Here is a 19,644-nt window from a genome sequence, read left to right on the forward strand (position 1 = left end):
TGTGGTTAAGGCGCCAAGCGTATCGAGGGAGTAACGGCGAGCGGATGAACGAGAGAATGAAGGAAGAGATAGGAAGATGAACGGGGTGAAGGCTGGGGGATAAAATGAAAAGTGGAACGGAAGCATGGAGAGAAGAAAAGGAAGAAAAGACGGAATGGATAGCAGAAAGGAAGAAAGGAGAATCAATGGAACAAACTAATCAGATCACAATACTTATACATCACGTGTGGTCTGGGTGTTGGGATTATTACTTGACCTACTATTTCTTGCATCACACAACATACATTTTCTCAAGACTCGTATCAAAAGTTGTAAGGCTTCACTCACTCTCTTTACTATTACTATTCTCATATTAGCATCTCTAGAACTAAACCTATTTCTATAACCTTTCATTATTGCGTTCGATGTAAGTCCCTAAAAGTGAATTTGACATTACTTAAAGGGCAATGAGAGACAAAATACAAGACAAATTATGGTAAAACAAGAAAATAATCTCTCTCTGTTTCAAGTTCTTTCCTGGTAAACTACAGAACCAAGCACCTGTCAGATATTGAGTCATTAAACAGAAGAAAGAAAAAAATATGTTTGGTGAAGACGGTGCAATAGTGACCAATCAGTAAACTCTATTATCACAGCATCCACGAGAGAGAGAGAGAGAGAGGAGAGAGAGAGAGAGAGAGAGAGAGAGAGAGAGAGAGAGAGAGAGAGAGAGAGAGAGAGAGAGAGAGAGTGTCAGCTGTGTGTAGGTAGATGATATGTTATGAGTGTGGCGGCAGTTGGCATCAGAACTCTAGTGGTGGTTGTCGATATTATACTTGAATAATTGTCATGGGGGATATTATGACTTGTGGTGAGGAAATACCTTGAAGATACATAAAGGTAGTAATATTAATGTATTTTCAGTTTTGAAACACACACACACACACACACACACACACACACACACACATACACACACATATATACTACTACTACTACTTCTTTGCTGTCACTCGGAATCGAGTATGACGATCATCCAGCTATGATACAATGATATGAGTTATTAGGGATGTCACCTTCATTGGTGAGTTTGGAGGTGACTAAAGAGGCCGATACGGGACCGGCAGAATTGTTCACAGATGTTGCATATGTGGAGGGCTACATCGAGTGCGGGAGGGGCGGTGGCAGCATCTTTCCGGCGTTGGCTCTTGTCTGCCTCGGTTTGCAGTCGGGCTAACTCGAAAGTATTGACACCTTTTCGTGTGGTGCTCCTCCAAGCGTTACGATGTGGAGTAATCGTCTCCCACGTGAGGGGGTCGATTTGGTACCTTTTCGGGTTTGTCTTAAGACTATCCTTATACCTTTTCAGTTGCCCGCCAGCGTTAGGTTTACTATTCGCTAGGTGATTTTAAAGTAGCTGCTTTGGCAGTCTACCGTCGTCCATGCGGGTAACATGGTCAGTCCAGCGTAGCTGTTCATAGATAATGGTAGTCTCGATGATCCTACAGCTGGTGTCAGCAAGAATACTGGCATTTGTTCTCTTGTCTTCCCAGCTAACTCGGAGGATAGAATGTAGACTACGTTGATAAAAGTTTTCAAGTGCCTTCAAGTGCCTTGAGGTGCCTCTTGTATGTGACTCGTGTCTCACTGCCGTATAGCAGGGTGGGGAGGACCACTGCTCGATATACGTGTAACTTTGTAGATAATTTCAGCTCCCTACAGCTGAACACACGGTTTCGGAGTCAGCCAAAGGCTTGAGATGCACATTTGATTGGATGTTGAATCTCTTCATCGATGTTCGCGGTGGTGGACAGGTGGGAGCCGAGATACCGAAAGTGGGTAACATTTGAGAGGGTAGTGCCGTTAAGATGGATGGATGGTGGTGTGTCTGAACCAGGGGCAGGTTGAAAGAAAATCTGAGTGACACACACACACACACACACACAAAATCAATCACACACACACACACACAGACTGACGTGGCAATGAGATTGGAAATATACACTATATCGTGTCTTGAATTTTAAAAATAGATCAAATAATTGACACCGTCCCGTTTGAAACAGACATTGTCGTTTGTGATAACAAATACCGGAAATAAACGGTATACAGACGTTATACAGACGTATGTATATTAGACGTGAGAGGCTGTGTCAGTGTGTGTGTGTGTGTGTGTGTGTGTGTGTTAAGATATATTGACTGATTTACGGATTAGTTAGTGATTGTTGTTCTAAATAATCTTATTGATTTCTCTTGATTCTGATATGGAAAAAAAGGACATTTATTAAAGAGAAATTTAGTTCCTCCGAGTAAGGCAGGACTGACAGGTGATGAATCTGTATTAACTTCATCAAAACTTCAAGTGTCAATATACACGTGATCAAGACTTAAGAAATGTTTTACTTTCCAGGAAAAAAATTATATACATGTATGTATATTTTTCTCTCTAACAACCTTTCCCCCGACATGTATCAGGGTAGTTGGGGATCAAAGAGCAAAAACTGACTCTCCTTTCACTCGGCTTCGTCCATTCAGGTGAACTGCTGTTACATCCCCATAACCCGCTCGACGGTGTGATTTCAGTAGGTCTCTCGTCTCATCCTTTCAACATTCTTTTTTTGGTCGTCTCATCACACTCTTCCTATACCATCTATTTCTGAATCACACAATATTTGTCTTTTCAGTCTTTCAAAGTGTTTACGCTACTGTAATAAGGTTTAGTCTGCTGTGTGTCCGACTTGTATTTACACATCATTTTTTTAATTTCTGTATTTTTTTATTATTTTCATCCTATATAAACCATAAGTTGCTCACAGACACATTACATTTTTCACTTCTAATTTGATTCTTCTTCTTACACCCAGAGTTCATGTTTTACTTTGCTTTAGTTGAGTCAGTTATTTTTCTGTCTGTGTGTCTGTGTGTCTGTCTGTCTCTCTCTCTCTCTCTCTCTCTCTCTCTCTCTCTCTCTCTCTCTCTCTCTCTCTCTCTATCTCCATTCAAGTTAACTTTCATATCTCTACGCCTCCCTTCTCTACTTACTTCCGTCACTTCAACACAGTGTCATCTGCCAATAGTCACTGACACGCCTTTTATATGCATCCAGTATTCCTGTTTTACCAAATTTGCTCCCCTTTCCATTACTCTCTCTCTCTCTCTCCCCTCTCCATTACTTTGCTTTCCCTTTCCATTACTCTTGCTTTCACCCTTTTCATCCCTCTTACTACCCCCATCCGTAAAAAAATAATATCAACCACTATGGTGTCATTGATCATCCTTACCTTAGTCCTACTTTCACTCCTAACTAGTTTTCTCTCCCCGACAGGTAACTTTCCTCACCTTTCTTTCACCAATTCTCAATACCTCTCACAGTCGGATATAAATTGTATCCCTTTTCAAAAATTTATCGCTCATGGTTATTAATGGAAGAACAGAATTTACGTAAATGACAAAAAATAAATAAAATACAGCAGTTGTATTCATGTCTTCTTTATCTGTTTTCTTCTTAGTTCTTTCTCCTCCTTGGATATTCGTCTTAATTCCATCACTCTTTCTTCTTCATCCCACTTTTCACCAGACTTTCTCCAAGTTCAGAACATTTGAGATACTGACTCGTCTTTACTTCTGATTCCTTGGCTTAGTTCTCTCTCTCTCTCTCTCTCTCTCTCTCTCTCTCTCTCTCTCTCTCTCGTGCATAATTCCCCCTTATCCATGTTTTATTGAAGCTATTTGTTCTGATAAATGGTGATAGAGAAAGGTGTAGTATCTCTCTCGCTCTCTCTCTCTCTCTCTCTCTGTTTAGTCGTATTGAAGGGAGACATGATGATAGACGGTGTTATTGGGAGGTATAACTCTCTCTCTCTCTCTCTCTCTCTCTCTCTCATGTGTGTGTGTGTGTGTGTGTGTCTGTGTGTGTGTGTGGAAAAACATCTTACCATGACACTCTCCCTCACCACCACACTCTCCCTCACCACAAAACTCTCCCTCACCACCACACTCTCCCTCACCACCACACTCTCCCTCACCACAAAACTCTCCCTCACCACCACACACTCCCTCACCACCACACTCTCCCTCACCACCACACTCTCCCTCACCACCATCTTACAGATTCATCCCTCCTTCAAGAAAGAAGTTAAATACGTGAACTTCCTCAATTCTCTAAGAGTGTATCATCTCCTCTATCTCTCTCTGCCTGCTGCTCCTTCTTCTGCCTTTATCTTCTTCTCTTTTGTGTCATCCTGTTTTATCTCCCAGTTCCTCTTTCTCGGTTCCCTTGCCATGTTATCAGGACCCGGTAGAGGAGGTGCTTGAGGCTCCGACTCAAACTTCCCGGTACTGTTCGAAGCGTCTGCCAGGTATACATGTTCATCAGACTAGAAAATTTATTCCACTCGACATAATGTGACGAAGACTGTAGTTCCCTTTGTCTTAAAACTTTCTGTATCAAGATAATTAATTTACCTAAACGAAAGAACATTTTATGAAAGGTTTATTTAAATTTAATGAGAGGAACAAACTGTAACTGACAAGGTCATTTTCCCGACTTTCTTTATTTATGACGTCAGTTAATGTTGATACCACGAATCAGTTTTAAGTTAAGCAGAAACAGTCAGATTTTTTATAGGAATTTTATGTAGAATTACTGATTTAGGTATAATGCACAGGTATAATAATTCCTCTGTGATACGAGTATAATTAAATTAGTATTTCAGACCAGTTCATATTTACTTACTGTACTAAAAACAGATACAATAATTCCTTCCCAGGTTCTTACAACATTTCTAAATTTGACTACAGTATCTTCACCTCTCTCGTTCTTCCTTCTCCTCTTTCTCCTCCTCCTTTTACCCTTGTCTTCACCGTCGTTTTTCACGTATCTTACAAGCTCCTCCACTGCTTGTGTAAACACCGCCTCACACACACACCAAATTTACAGTATCGGCTCCTCTTTTCTTTGTAAAGGATTCGTGGGTGAGTGTGTAATGTTTAGTTTTCTGGAATAAACGGAAACTTTATAATGATTTTAATGTAATGCAACAACTTGGAATACAAAAGGAGACTCATAGATGATCGATGAGTTGTAGTCTTCTCTGAGTCTCCAGTTTGTCCTTCTCGGCTTAATTATCTGAGTGTAGAGATTAATGCTCAACGTGTCTGCGAAACCTGAAGGTGAGGGAACTTCAGTGCCTGTAGGAAGAGGAGGGGGTAAGGGGGACTCCTCTCCTCACCCGCTGCCTCTCACGGCTTCCCAAGTGGGTCATAGATTTTCATTTGTGTCTCAGTATTGCATTTACTCTCCGCAGTGGAAACCTCTAATGGTCCAGATACAAACTTGTTAATTTAATAATAGTAATAATAATGATGTTAATGATGGTAATAACTCTAACAGCTATTTCAACCATTGTTAGGAATATACACCAATGATAAAACCCAAACTACAAACATAAGGAATAAAAATGTAAACTGTACAAGAGTAAAATCAAAATAGAGAGAATAAATCGAATATCTTTAAATACTCAGTTAAAAAAAATCACCACAATCCCTGGAACAGAGAACTTTTTATTCTCCTGTTATTAAAAAAAAAATTACATGTTCCATTAATTTTACTCTTCAGTTACCCACACATCCTAGTATACATTACCACCAGTCCTCCTCCTCCTCCTCCCGGTCCCTACAACAGCTACCCCACCATATACATAAAATATACCTTCGGCCCAGCAGCGTCTTGGTCGTTTCCTCTGCCACTACCGTCAGCTCCTTCGCTTTTTCTGATCTTATCTATGTTAGTGACGCGCTCTCTCTCTCTCTCTCTCTCTCTCTCTCTCTCTCTCTCTCTCTCTCTCTCTCTCTCTCTCTCGCTACTTTCAATTCAGCATTTTCCACCATTTTCTCTTTCCTCTCTTTATTCTGAAACTTTTTATTTATATTTATTTTGTGAGTATTTAAGATTTGTTTAAAGTGATCTTCCTGTCGAGTGTGTGTCTCTGTGTTGGTCTCCTGACACTATGTAGTAAAGTTGATCGCCGTCATCATCATCATCGTCATCATCATCATCATCATCATCATCATCATCATCATCATCATCATTGCATGCATCAATTTACGTCGCCTCCAGTTACCATTCTTCCTTTCTCCCCAGGATATCCTTGTCGGTAAATCTTCAATATCTTCCCTAAATTCCTCTCTCCCATCTTCGTGGTTTCCTGCCTGAGTTACGGATCCTTCTTCCTGACATCCTATACCTGAGTACGTATCCTTCTTCCCATCCTACCTAAGTACGTATCCTTCTTTCCATCTTACCTAAGTATACGTATTCTCCTCCTTAACATCCTACCAACGCGTACGCATCCTAAATTCCTCACCACTTTGGGTTATAACATTACCCAAACTTATACGAACAGGAGTAAAGAAATGTTTTTGGTGGATAGAGAAATGTTATATTGTTTAGGAGCATAATTCCGGGTTTTATTAACGATTATATTGAATATTCACACAGAGGGAGAGTTACGGGTTTATATAAAGACCTTCCGATGATTACTGACACCAGAAGGGAGAATATAGAGAGGGGAGAGTGATACCCTTGTGTGAGTGGGGAGGGAGGGAGGGTGGTAGGACTACCCCCCCCCCACCACCAGCCTGCCACTAGGGACCGCAGATCGCTTTAATCAAGGGAGTGTGGTGGTGCAGAGTGTGGTGGTATAGTGTGTGGTGGTGCACTACGGTGGTACAGTGTGTGTGGTGGTGCACTACGATGGTACAGTGTGTGTGTGTGTGAGATGGTACAGTGTTTGGTGATACAATGTGGCGGTACAATATGTGGTGTTACAGTGTGTGGTGGCACAGTGCTTAGTGGTTCACTACGGTGGTACAGTGTACATGGTGGTACAGTGTTGGTGGTGCACTACGGTGGTACAGTGTGTGGTGGTACAGTGTTTGGTGGTGCACTACGGTGTACAGTGTGTGGTGGTGCACTGCGGTGGTACAGTGTGTGGTGGTGCACTACGGTGGTACAGTGTGTGGTGGTACAGTGTTTGGTGATGCGCTACGGTGGTACAGGTGTGTGGTGGTGCACTGTTTGGTGGTGCACTGCAGGTGGTACAGTGTGTGGTGGTACAGTGTTTGGTGATGCGCTACGGTGGTACAGTGTGTGGTGGTGCACTGTTTGGTGGTGCACTGCGGTGGTACAGTGTGTGGTGGTGCACTACGGTGGTACAGTGTGAGTGGTACAGTGTGTGGTGGTGCACTACGGTGGTACAGTGTTTGGTGATGCTACGGTGGTACAGTGTGTGGTGGTACACGGTTTGGTGGTGCACTGCGGTGGTACAGTGTGTGGTGGTACTACGGTGGTACAGTGTGTGGTGGTACAGTGTGTGGTGGTGCACTACGGTGGTGCAGTGTGTGGTGGTACTGCTGCGGTGGTACAGTGTGTGGTGGTGCACTACGGTGGTACAGTGTGTGGTGGTACAGTGTGTGGTGGTGCACTGCGGTGGTACAGTGTGTGGTGGTGCACTACGGTGGTACAGTGTGTGGTGGTGCACTGCGGTGGTACAGTGTGTGGTGGTGCACTACGGTGGTACAGTGTGTGGTGGTGCACTGCGGTGGTACAGTGTGTGGTGGTGCACTACGGTGGTACAGTGTTTGGTGGTGCACTACGGTGGTACAGTGTATGGTGGTACAGTGTGTGGTGGTGCACTACGATGGTAGTGTGTGGTGGTACAGTGTGTGGTGGTACAGTGTTTGCTGGTGCACTACGGTGGTACAGTGTGTGGTGGTACAGTGTGTGGTGGTGCACTTCGGTGGTACAGTGTGTGGTGGTGCACTACGATGGTACAGTGTGTGGTACGAAAGAATTTCAGCACAGCAGCACTATACCATAAACAGGGCAACATTGTCCCTTCATACAGCACTTCATCAGGTTTAGTAAGTGGGGTGTGGGCAGGATGGAGGTGTGAACAGGATAGAGGAGGAGGTAAGATTCAACCATGGTCGTCGCGTTAGAACTTGTGAAGTTGTGTGACGCGTGTGTTGGTCTCACTGGACGTGGAGGACCGTGACTGTCCACCTTGCGCCTCATCTGTGCCTCAGCCTAATATATCGATATTAGTAATAAACTCGAGTCTGAATATATCAAGGTTACCTACAGTGTCAAAGTGATTGATCTTTATATCTTGAAAAAAAAATATTATCACATAGACTGTCTGAGTAGAGTTTGAAGGGAGGTGTGTGTGTGTGTGTGTGTGTGTGTGTGTGTGTGTGTGTGTGTGTGTGTGTGTGTGTGTGTGTGTGTGTGTGTGTGTGTGTGTGTGTGTGTGTGTGTGTGTGTGTGTGTGTGTGTGTGTGTGTGTGTGTGTGTGTGTGTGTGTGTGTGTGTGTGTGTGTGTGTGTGTGTGTGTGTGTGTGTGTGTGTGTGTGTGTGTGTGTGTGTGTGAGAATTGCCTCATGAGTAAGGAACAGCTCCAGGCTGGGAGAGAGACGAAGACAAAAATCTTTTCAGCAAAGAGATGGAGATTGACTCTTCTGCATGAGTTGATGACATCATTAAGATGCATTGTAAATATCAAAGAATTTCTGATAGATTTCTGGTGAATTGATAATACTGATGGATGATGAAAAGTTGTTTGCTTTCATGTAGTAATGTTAAGAAATACAATTTGTTCTGTTTTTAATGCAATTCTTGAATTTTTTTTTCACAATTTTATGTTTTTTATGGTGTTGATGTCAGTAATTTTGAGAATAATATGTCAAGAGCACATTTATGTTCATATGATGTAATTTTTATCAATCATATAATTATTGTCAAGGTAATGTACTGCACCACCCGAGTACAAAATATTATCCCAAAACGATTAGCAAATGTGACAACAATGGACATGGGGTCTTTGGTCACCTACTAATAATTGCTTTCTTAAAGTACGAGAAGTGAGCCACATGCTGGAGACCACTCACTACCCGGGAGGGAACCGACCCAGTTGTACCGTGAGACTTTGTAGGAGATTTAGCAACACATATACACTGTTTCGTACAAGTTAGGAGAAAAGGCAAAAGACGAAAAGAAAATATTGCTACTTCAGCTCTAAGACGAGACAAGAATTTTTGTTTTTTAAGCACATCTCACGCACTCTATCCCACTTCGTTTTCTCTCTCACGCTCTCTGCTCGCCAAGGTGCGGCTCCTCCTCTTAATGCTGTCCTGCCTGAGAATCAATGTGGGTAAAGTGTTTGTAATCAATTCTTATCCTGATGTAGAGGAAACAACGTATAAGAGAGGTAGACGAGGATCACAAAACCTCTACTTAATGTGTAACCACTTGCATGTGGATGAGTGCTGGTAAACTTCCGACAAGCTCTCATGGTACAAGATGTCTGGGTCTTAACCGGGCAGACAGTGTTCTGCGGCGTGTGGTTCTCTTCTCTTTACCACGCAGTCATGCCTCGGAAGAGTTTGTATTAGTTCAGTAGTACCGTAGCATAAAGAGTCTTTGTGTTTAATGCATTATCTCTGGATGTCTGGAGGCAAATTGTGTGTATACTCTTAAGTTATACGTCCCCGACTCTCTCCCGGGCATAGTTTTTTCTCCTGTGTGTGTGTGTGTGTGTGTGTGTGTGTGTGTGTGTGTGTGTGTGTGTGTGTGTGTGTGTGTGTGTGTGTGTGTGTGTGTGTCATCTCTCTAGCAGCGGGGAGAGGAGAACTGATAGAGACTGCTGCGAGAAAGAAATGAAAATGGCATAAAGTCTTGAGGTCCATATAAAACGCTCGTCATTCTCCTTTACCTGCCTTAGAGCCGGGAAGTGATTTTTTGGGGTGAACGAGGGTGGGGAGGGGGGGGGGGTTAGTTCGGTCTTAACATCCTGCATGAGAAGTAATTTGGTCAAGGTTGACGTCATTTTCCTGTTATCCTGGCGTGTGTGTGACGACTGTTTGCTCTTATGTATTTATTTGAATCTGAATATTAACTATGAAATGTGACATTAAAAGTGGTGGTGTGTTGGTTTGTGATAACGTCGTCAGTGTTGTGTGATAAATTACAGTCACTTCTGTTTATGCGACATGAACACGTTGACGGTACAAACATGCAAAATGACTGTTGATATTAATAATTTGATTAGATATGAAGGTGCGCTGTCATACCAGGGAGAGGTCTCTTACCGTCCCTCCACATCATTGGTCGTGACGCTTTGTGACGGAGGCCTGAGATGATGAAAAAAATATCAACCTTCACATCAGCACTGCCTATTGTGACAGTTTTCATGATGCAGTAATTAAGACATTCATACACACAGCAGCTGCTCGGTGTTGACTAGAGCTGATAGGTTGTGTCACTTCAGTGAACTAATTAATCTGGAAATGTAAAACGAAAACAGATCAAAGTGTTTGGGCAAACTGCTTAAGAGCGTTCGACCAATGAACCAAACAGAAATACTTATTAGGATGAATCAGGGAACAAGATTAAGTATATGACTAGAAGGTGGACGAGAGGTTATAGCTCTGAAACTGAATTTAATTATTATTCCAGGCACTGAGAGCTATGTTGGAATATACAGTACAGTACCGTGTAGCGGAGGTGGAGGGAACGCTGAGTGGTCATTAACTCATACTGCCAAGTTAACTCCAACTTGATTAGACGAGCCAAGGGAGAAATTAGTGTTGTTGTGCTTAAACGATTTGGCTGGAATTTGTTTGAGAAAAAATCAAATTGAAAAGATAATGCTTGGCCTTTGATGACGTAGTTTAATGTAACGTGAGCCTTTGTCCGATAATCGACTATTATTGTAAGTGAATCTTATGACGCTATCGAGTGATCTTTCCTTAAGTAGATTTGTTTTAGGGAGGGAAGTTGAGTAGGGGGAGAGAGATGGTGTAATCATTGAAGTGAGTCACTACAGCCGGGAGAGGGTTGATGGTTCAGCTGTTAGATGGTGTCGAGGAAGGAGAGACTTACAGCTGTAACATCTGTGAGCCTCGGCAGCGTCTCAGTTGCTAAGAGGATTTCAGGGATAACTGGTGACGTTCATCTGTTGCTGCAGGACGGCACCTCTGGCTATGTTCCTCTTGATAAGCCGAGGGTGGATGGCTGAGGTAATCTGTCTGGCCATTTCTCTCAGCCTCAGTAAGCCGTGCCAGACGCACTGTACTGTAGTTGGTGAACAGCAACACTCACAGGACAAAGGTCTTCACTGATATAAGTCTCAGTAGACCTGGTCGATCACAGTGGCACGAGAATCACTTGGAAGGTTGCGCTCGCAAAACCTCCCTTTAAGCAGATAATCAAGTTTGGCTTGTGTAAACCTTCAGACCGTCTCCCGGCTTGATTCTGAAACCCCTGTGATGCGTATATTGCTCCTCTGTGCTTGGTTATCCAGGAAAACAACTTTATCCCAGTATCCCTTGTGAGCAACATATTGCCTTCTGCCATTTTACAAGATTTCTCCTGCGCCTTGTCTTTTTCTCCTCCACATTCAAGTTGTAATTTAAGTCTGGTATATTTTGTGAGTACTACTGATAATTACAACACGAAGGAAAGGTCAAGGTCACAATGGAGGTTCAAGGTCACAATGGAAGGTCGATGTCACAATAGAAGTTCAAAATCAGAGAGAAAGTAAAAATTATAATCTCTCTAATGTCACTGAAGCAGTTGTTCTGCATTTCCTCTTCAATGAATTTAATCAAACCGATCTTACTAATTTGGTAAACCCGTTATTGATATGTACAAGGATGCCGACGTACCTTGAAGGTCTGCTAAGCTGAGGTCATGATTTATCCCGTGGAGGAGAACAGGAATATACACAAATATATTCTCCAGTCGTATATTCTGAGTCTTGACTGAATTTATCTGAGGATGTATAGATAACAAGTATATGTATACGACCCAAGGACGATGTTTACTGTAGAGTTGAATAGGTTTGTTTATTATGCTCGTCTGCAGTTCCTTCACATCCAATTTATTTACGTTTTTCTACTTTTACTAAATTATATTACCAGCAAGTTTGGAATATTAATGTAAGAGTAATGGTAATGTATATATGTGTTAAGCTCAAGTATTATCTAACTTAATATTTACCATGATAATGTTAACATATCTATAGACAATATTAATTATAGTGCTGTGTAAGATATGGTAATTCTAGTCCAGTGTGCATTATGTTAAGAATGCTAATACACATGGTATACTTAACAAAGTTATAATGTTAATGTTAGTAGTAAATTCAGTACACTTAACATGGTACTAATAACAATGAAACACTTAACATGGTACTAATTGCAACATGACACACTTAACATGGTACTAATAACAACATGACACACTTAACATGATAGTAGTTGTAAAAAAGGTACTCTTATCATGGTGGCAGTAGTAATTATAGTACATTTTCATGGTAGTAGTAATAGTAGTAAACATGAAAACACTATCATGGTAGTAGTATTAGTAATAATAATAATGGCACACTATCATGGTAGTAGTAGTAATATTAATAATGTCACACTATCATGGTAGTAATGGTAATGTTATCCGGCAGCTCACATCAACCATGTCCGCAGCATGGCGGGGGTGGACTACGTGGGGCTGGGAGCTGGCTACGACGGCATCAACAGGTGGGTCATGACACACCTTGTAACACACCTTGTAACACACCTTGTAACACCTTGTAACACACCTTGTAACATACCTTGTAACACACCTTGTAACACACCTTGTAACACACCTTGTAACACACCTTGTAACACACCTTGTAACACACCTTGTAACATACCTTGTAACACACCTTGTAACACACCTTGTAACACACCTTGTAACACACCTTGTAACACACCTTGTAACACACCTTGTAACACACCTTGTAACACACCTTCCCTAGTTTTGCTTCTATGACTGAACATCGACAGTATATTGTTCATAGACGGACCCAAACTTGCAAATACACATGTAAACACACAAATGAACACACACCTTACATATGTACACAAATATCACTCACGCATGTACACACTCACTTATATAACGCACATGTACAATGAAAGACAAAAGCCGTGTCGCGGTTTTGTCCGAAGATTAAATATAACCCGTGAAACATTATATGAGAGGCCCCCCTACCTCATGGCAGAGCGCACCAAAGGTTTAGAGCTCTTTGTCATATGTTTTCACCAAATTTCACGACACGACTTTTGTCTTTCATTGTACACACACACCTAACGCATACACATCCACTTGTATAAACACACACACACACACACACAACAGTCACGCCTCACTACTTAATCTGTACAACACAAGAGAGAAAAAAATATTACAATAAAAGAAACCAAATAAACATTAAACAATTTCTTATCTCACAAACGTCTTACATCAATTGTCTCTCAAAACAATACAAAAATTATATCAACAACGATATATAATATATTAGTGTTCAATAATCCTATAAATTAATGCTTATATAATCACCTCCGCTCTTTTGGTCAACACGAAAAAAAAAAAAAATCTATGAGGCTAGGATGCAGATTCTGGGCACTACTGTTAGCTTAGTTAAATTAAACTTTTTTTTGTTGTTGTTGCAGATTCAATAAACGACGTGATTGACTTCTCTCCCCTCCAGGCAAATTCAATGGGACGCTATATAAAAAAAAAAAGTAAAAATAACCCCCCAAAAATTATAATCTGAATTTTAGTGATACACAAGGATACCTCAGTTATCCTCTTGTTACTCTATTCAGTTTTAAATAGAAAGTAAACAGAATTCTCTCTTGTTCTCTTGATCGTTTCTCCCTTATGTAGTATTTCCCCTATTCTTTGTCTTTCATTATTATTCTGTCACTCTTCCTCCTCCTCCCTGTCCATCACTTTCTCTCTCTCTCTTTTTCTCTCTTATTTTCCATTTTTTTCTTTTCCAGTCTGTCGCTTCTCACCAACACACCACACTAGTTCTCCTCATATCTCTGGACACATCACACTCCAGTAGTTCTTCTCATATCTCTGGACACATCACACTCCAGTAGTTCTCATAATATCTCTGGACACATCACACTCCAGTAGTTCTCCTCATATCTCTCTCTGTAGATCTCACATCACACTCCAGTAGTGGACACATCACACTCCAGTAATCTCTGGACACATCACACTCCAGTAGTTCTCATAATATCTCTGGACACATCACACTCCAGTAGTTCTCCTCATCTGGACACATCACACTAATTCTCCTAATATCTCCGGGTATATTAGACAACAAGCTCTCCTCCCAGTATCTGTTTACGTTATCAGAAGTGGCTGTTAGGAGGCTTCATCTCTCTCTCTGGTCTGACTTGAAGACTATATAATCTCTCTCTCCATAAGATGATTACGGAACATGTAATCTGAGGGCCCACAAGACGATAGGGAATGGGACTGGATTCACCGAGCGCGCGTGTGTGGGGGGTGGTATAAGATCAAAGACAGACAGACAGACAGACATAATTTACCTTTGTCAGTAGGAAAGAAAACGTTTTCTTTTTTCTCTCTCACCCATCTGTCTAATTAACATTCATGAATGCCAATCACACGTTGAGCGATATAGTTTCCCCAGTTGTGTGTGGGGTCGTGTCTTAGGGTGGAGATGAATGGAGTGAACTCATGTGGATGTGATTCTTTTTTTTAGATGATTAAAAGACATGGGGGTTTGTTTGAACACATTGAACAAAGGATGGTTATTTTCGTACCAAGTTTGTTCCTATTTGATTCTTGTTTTTGTATGTTAACTCAGTGATACGATTCTGTAATATATTATTATTATTATTATTATTATTATTATTATTATTATTATTATTATTATTATTATTATTATTATTATTATTATTATTATTATTATTATTATTCAGGTTGACATTGTACATTATCCGCTACCTCTTTCGTCAGCAGTTATGTTAAGGATATGGTCTTCCATCTACAGGACTCCCGCGGGGCTGGAGGATGTGTCCAGGTATCCTGAACTGTTCGCCGAGCTGCTGAAGGATACCTCCTGGTCTCTTCAGGACCTCAAGAAGCTGGCGGGCCTCAACCTCCTGCGGGTGTTGAGGAAAGTGGAGCAGGTACTGGTGGTGGTGTTGACGATCTCTTGTTATTACGATGTTACTTCTGCTGTGTGTGTGTGTGTGTGTGTCTTCACCTTCTATCCAATATGCATGTGCGTGTGTTAAACAATGTGCACACTGCTCGTAACCATCAACAAACGTCAGCAGGAAGAAACCGACTGACAGCCCTGGAGGAGGATATTTGACCAGGGAGAGAGAGCAAGATGCTGACACTGATCTAAGGCAGCCAATAAGCTGACACAGATTGGTTATTTCTTTCCTTCTTGTAATATAACGCAGATACCCAGACAATCTGCCTCAGCTCCCGGCCACGCACTTTATGTCCACCAAACTCTAATATGTAAATGTTGATACGAGCAGATTGTGCTTTGAGGGATTCCTGAGACACCGTGGGATGAGAGCAGGAGGAGTCTGATGGGAAAGAAAGAACCAATGCAAAGACAAAAATTGACTTACTTTGTTCTGATTGGGAGACGACCTGGCGCTGGATGGAGGTTGTAGAGATATTACAGGAGGTTGAGAAAATATGCTGCTTTTTTGTTTATCTTTTTTAGCATTGCTAGTTAGTGCGACCAATTCGTTGACTGATGATAATAGAATGATGTAAATAATCATGAGCTGTGACAAGAGTAAATTTGTACATAATTACTGATAAACAAGACATAAGGAAACAAAGGAGAAAATAATGAAAATATAGTTAAGTGTTTATGGTATAATATAAATATTTACAGCACTAACAGGTCATTGAGGGCGTCCTGACACCGGCGTGACCAAGACTGAAATATAATGGTGCTGTTGCTTCCTGTGCCACAATGATACTGTTGTGTCACGCCAAAATCCTCCTTTATGAGTTTAACTTGGAGACAAACCTGATGCTGCTCACATACAGAGAGAGAGAGAGAGAGAGAGAGAGAGAGAGAGAGATGAAATAGAAAAAAAAATCTCAAACACAATACAAAAGATTTTTCGCATGACTGTCCTTCAGTGTTCGGACAATATTACCGGACAATATTACCGGACACAGTTCATGACCGGATTTTGTCAGTGAACACATTCCACCAGACAGTTTCTCACACGTCACTTGGCCGCTAGACAATTATTTTCACCAGATAATTTGACACTGAACCATAACCTACCAGACAACTTGTCACTGGAGTGTTAACTGCTGGACACGTCATCACCGCACGATTCCCCACTACATAAACAATTTGCTGACACTTAATGACTGGACATTCACCACCTCACAGTTCATTAAAGGATTTAATATATTTTGAATGCTGTTTTCTATAATTTATGTAGTCAGTAAGTGGTGATAGACTGTCTTTAAATACAGTCATACGTCAGTGACTGTTTAGCAAGAAGTTAAGATAAGTCAATAGTAAAAACATTCTTGGTCATCCACACATTGTCATCTTTATCATACAATTCACATTTCATTTTCTCTAGATATTAATGTATCAGGTAATTATTATTATTATTATTATTATCATTATTTCTCAGTTAATGAAATGATTGCATAAAATGACTCCAGTATTTTCTGTGGATAGTTGTAATGATCTCAAGTGAGTTTTTTATGTATTTACCTTAATTAGATCCTTACTTATGCTTCACCACTACCAGCACAACCACTACCCCCACCACCACTACTACAACCCCACCACCACCACTCCTACTACCCCCATCACCACCACCACTACTACTACTACCACTCACCACCCTACTACTACTACCCCCCCACCCCTACCACCCGCCACTACCCCCACTAACACTGGTGTGGTCTCAGATGCGCGAGCAGCTGGCGGGGGAGAAGCCGTCCGAGGAAATTATCCCCATCCACGACATAGACACTCGCTGGCCCTGCAGGTACAAGTTCTCCAGCCTCGACCACGCCCGCACCTGACCTTCCACGCCCACCACCACGAATACGACCACGCCCACAACAACTATAACTACGCCCACTACCACGACTACAACTACGACCTCATGCTAGTCTTGAAGGAATAAGTTATCCAGCCTCGTCGACGCCCTCACGCCACCTTTGCGTGAGTGTACAGTAGACCGCCTCAAGTGTTACACAGGAGCTGCAGGGTCACCGTGGTGGTTCACACGAGGTTCCACTCCTGGTAGGAGGAAGGTTCACCCTGGCTGACCTATCTTACGACTAGGTGGTCAAGAGAGAGTTGTTCTTGCCGAGCCTATACTATGACACAGTGCCCAGGCTATGATGCCACAGTTAACACATCAAGTTTATCTGTTCGTCTAAAACATTCACTTATAGATGATTCTTACGCTGACTCATGTGACTGATGGTGAGATGTGCATTATTCGCTTGTATAGTAATAGATTAACCAATTATTAGATAATCTACCTTCGTATCCAACAAGAGTCAAGGTAACAGGGAAGAAGAGCATCCACAAGGTCCAAGTTTTCTTAACAAACATTTTCATGATCAACTTGAGGAGAGGCGACCATGTGATCTAGCCACAGGTTTTATGGTCGCTTGTAAGGTCAAGTAACTGGCGCCGAGCTCAGCGAGGGAAACACAGGTAACTACGTGTACAGGTGAGGCCACGAGCACACTACATCACCTGTGGCTGTAGAGTCAACTGAGCCACTGTGGTTGTGTGGTAATAATGAAGTTTTGAAATTTTTTGGGAGTTAGTGTTAGTTTTGATAGTAGTTAACATATATTGCTAGTAGCAGTAGAGACAATCATTGTTGTAAAGGCAGTTGTAGTAAATGTATTGGTTACCAGTTAGGTTAGGTTAGGTTAGGTTAGGTTAGTGGTAATAATGCAGCGTTTATTATTTTTGTTTAATAATATTGGTAGTAACTGGATTAGTAAATAAAGTATTGACAGGAGTTTTTGCATTAGTGGGAATGGTGTTAGTAAGAGCAATAGCAGTAGTAGCAGTCATATTAGTAGTAACGGCTATAGTAGTAGTCGTCAAAGGGGGCCCTATAAAGCACAGGGGGCCGACACTGCATATACCTGCATTCACTTCCCAACTCACAAGTCATCATGATTTATACTGGCTCAGCTTGGGGTGCCCCGAGTCCGTAGTAGTAGTAGTAGTAATAATAATAGTGGTAGAAGTAGTAGTAGTGGTAAGTTGAACACCGGTTTTTGTAGTTACATGTACAGACGTGGAAGGAATAATTAATCTTGTACTCTCTTTTTGAGTTACAATAGACATGATTATTACCACCAATCTGTGACTATTGTGTATGTTCCTCCCTCACCCTGACTCCCTCACCCTAGCTCCCTCACCCTAGTTCCCTCGCCCTAACTCCCTCATCCTATCCTGCTTCATAGTGCGAGGATTTTTAAAGATTTGTACCAAAACTTAGGATGAGAGAACACAATACGTAACCACCATGTTTGACGTCCCTCTGTAATGATGTTAAACGAACCTCTTAGCCTTGTACTACCACCAGTCATGTACACGTAAAATAAACAACTCCTAAAACAATGGCTCATCGACAACTGAAATAATTGAAAAAAATGGAACAATATGTGTGTTGTAATGTCTGTCTGGCAAAAAGACTCATTTCAGCCATTTTTTACTTCCTTGTGAAGTTAATGATTCACCCGGGCCATCTGTTGACATATACAAGCACTTCACTAAGCCAAACAAGAGTCAAATGCAACTTTTCTCACACTTGCAGGAAAGCGACCAAGAAACACACACACTCGGTCAGGTTTTAGTTGCAACAGAGGGATTACGAATGGATATAAATTGACCTAAAAACTACACTATTATCAGTGGAGAGTCAATATATACATATCAATATAGTTGTCTTGTAAATTTTACTAAAAATTTTGACGTCGAGTTTCCACTAAACTCCATGAATTGTTCTTAATACTCTTGTGTTGTGATGCTATAATGCCACTAATGATCACTGTTAGTAATGGTTAACAATTTTCTCCTACTGTCCATAGACTTAATAAATAATAGGGTAAATAATGCGGGTTTTTTTTTGCATTAAGCTGTTAGTCTGATTAGATGTTAGATCAAGTGCCTTAAGGACGTGTGAGGTGACCACATAATGAGTGCCAAGAACAACTCATGGGAAGGTACAGTACGTCATTCCTACACCAACTTATTATTGGCATTTGTGAGAATCCTGTATAAATGAACATAATTATTGTCTGTAAATATCGTAATTAAAGGAATATTACTGTATGCTATTATATTAATATCCCTAGCAAGGTATACTAAGAAATATTCAAAGGACTAAAGGTAGGAGGTAGTAGGCAGCTACCAAACAGGGAGGTACTACCACCTGGGAAGATATTGGAAGCATAATGTGTTGTCTAGTGGTGGACCCTGCTGCCATATGTGACCAAGTCCCAGGTTGATGATCTGACTTACTTTCTGCCTCATTTACACACAGTTGCAGGGTCTCAATTGTTTCTCTTACTTTGACAACACAACATATAATGTATATTGTTTCCCACTCTTGATCTGTTTCATTTTTTTCAATATCTGTATTTTTTTATGATGCAATTTGTTTCTTCTTTTGCTTTTATCACCCCCAGGCCCATATGTGAGTCAGTGACCTGTTCCCGGGTGGTCTAATTCCCATAAGAATAAATAAATA

The 19,644-nt window shown here is 41.3% G+C and overlaps 1 protein-coding gene across 1 annotated transcript in view; it reads left to right on the forward strand.

The window, feature by feature from the left end:
- The window catches only part of LOC121861332 (dipeptidase 1-like), an 85,953-nt gene extending 66,727 nt beyond the window's left edge, over positions 1–19,226 (forward strand). Inside the window, exons 8-10 of the mRNA XM_042358979.1 lie at positions 12,498–12,573; positions 14,898–15,036; positions 16,823–19,226. Coding sequence (XP_042214913.1) covers positions 12,498–12,573; positions 14,898–15,036; positions 16,823–16,939 — 332 coding nt within the window. The 3' untranslated portion in view covers positions 16,940–19,226. The remainder of the gene's footprint in view (positions 1–12,497; positions 12,574–14,897; positions 15,037–16,822) is intronic.
- The last annotated feature ends 418 nt before the right edge of the window (positions 19,227–19,644 follow it).

The sequence above is a fragment of the Homarus americanus genome, unplaced genomic scaffold (genome assembly GCF_018991925.1).
Source record: "Homarus americanus isolate GMGI-L3 unplaced genomic scaffold, GMGI_Hamer_2.0 scaffold24260, whole genome shotgun sequence".
Taxonomy (NCBI): Eukaryota; Metazoa; Arthropoda; class Malacostraca; order Decapoda; family Nephropidae; genus Homarus; species Homarus americanus.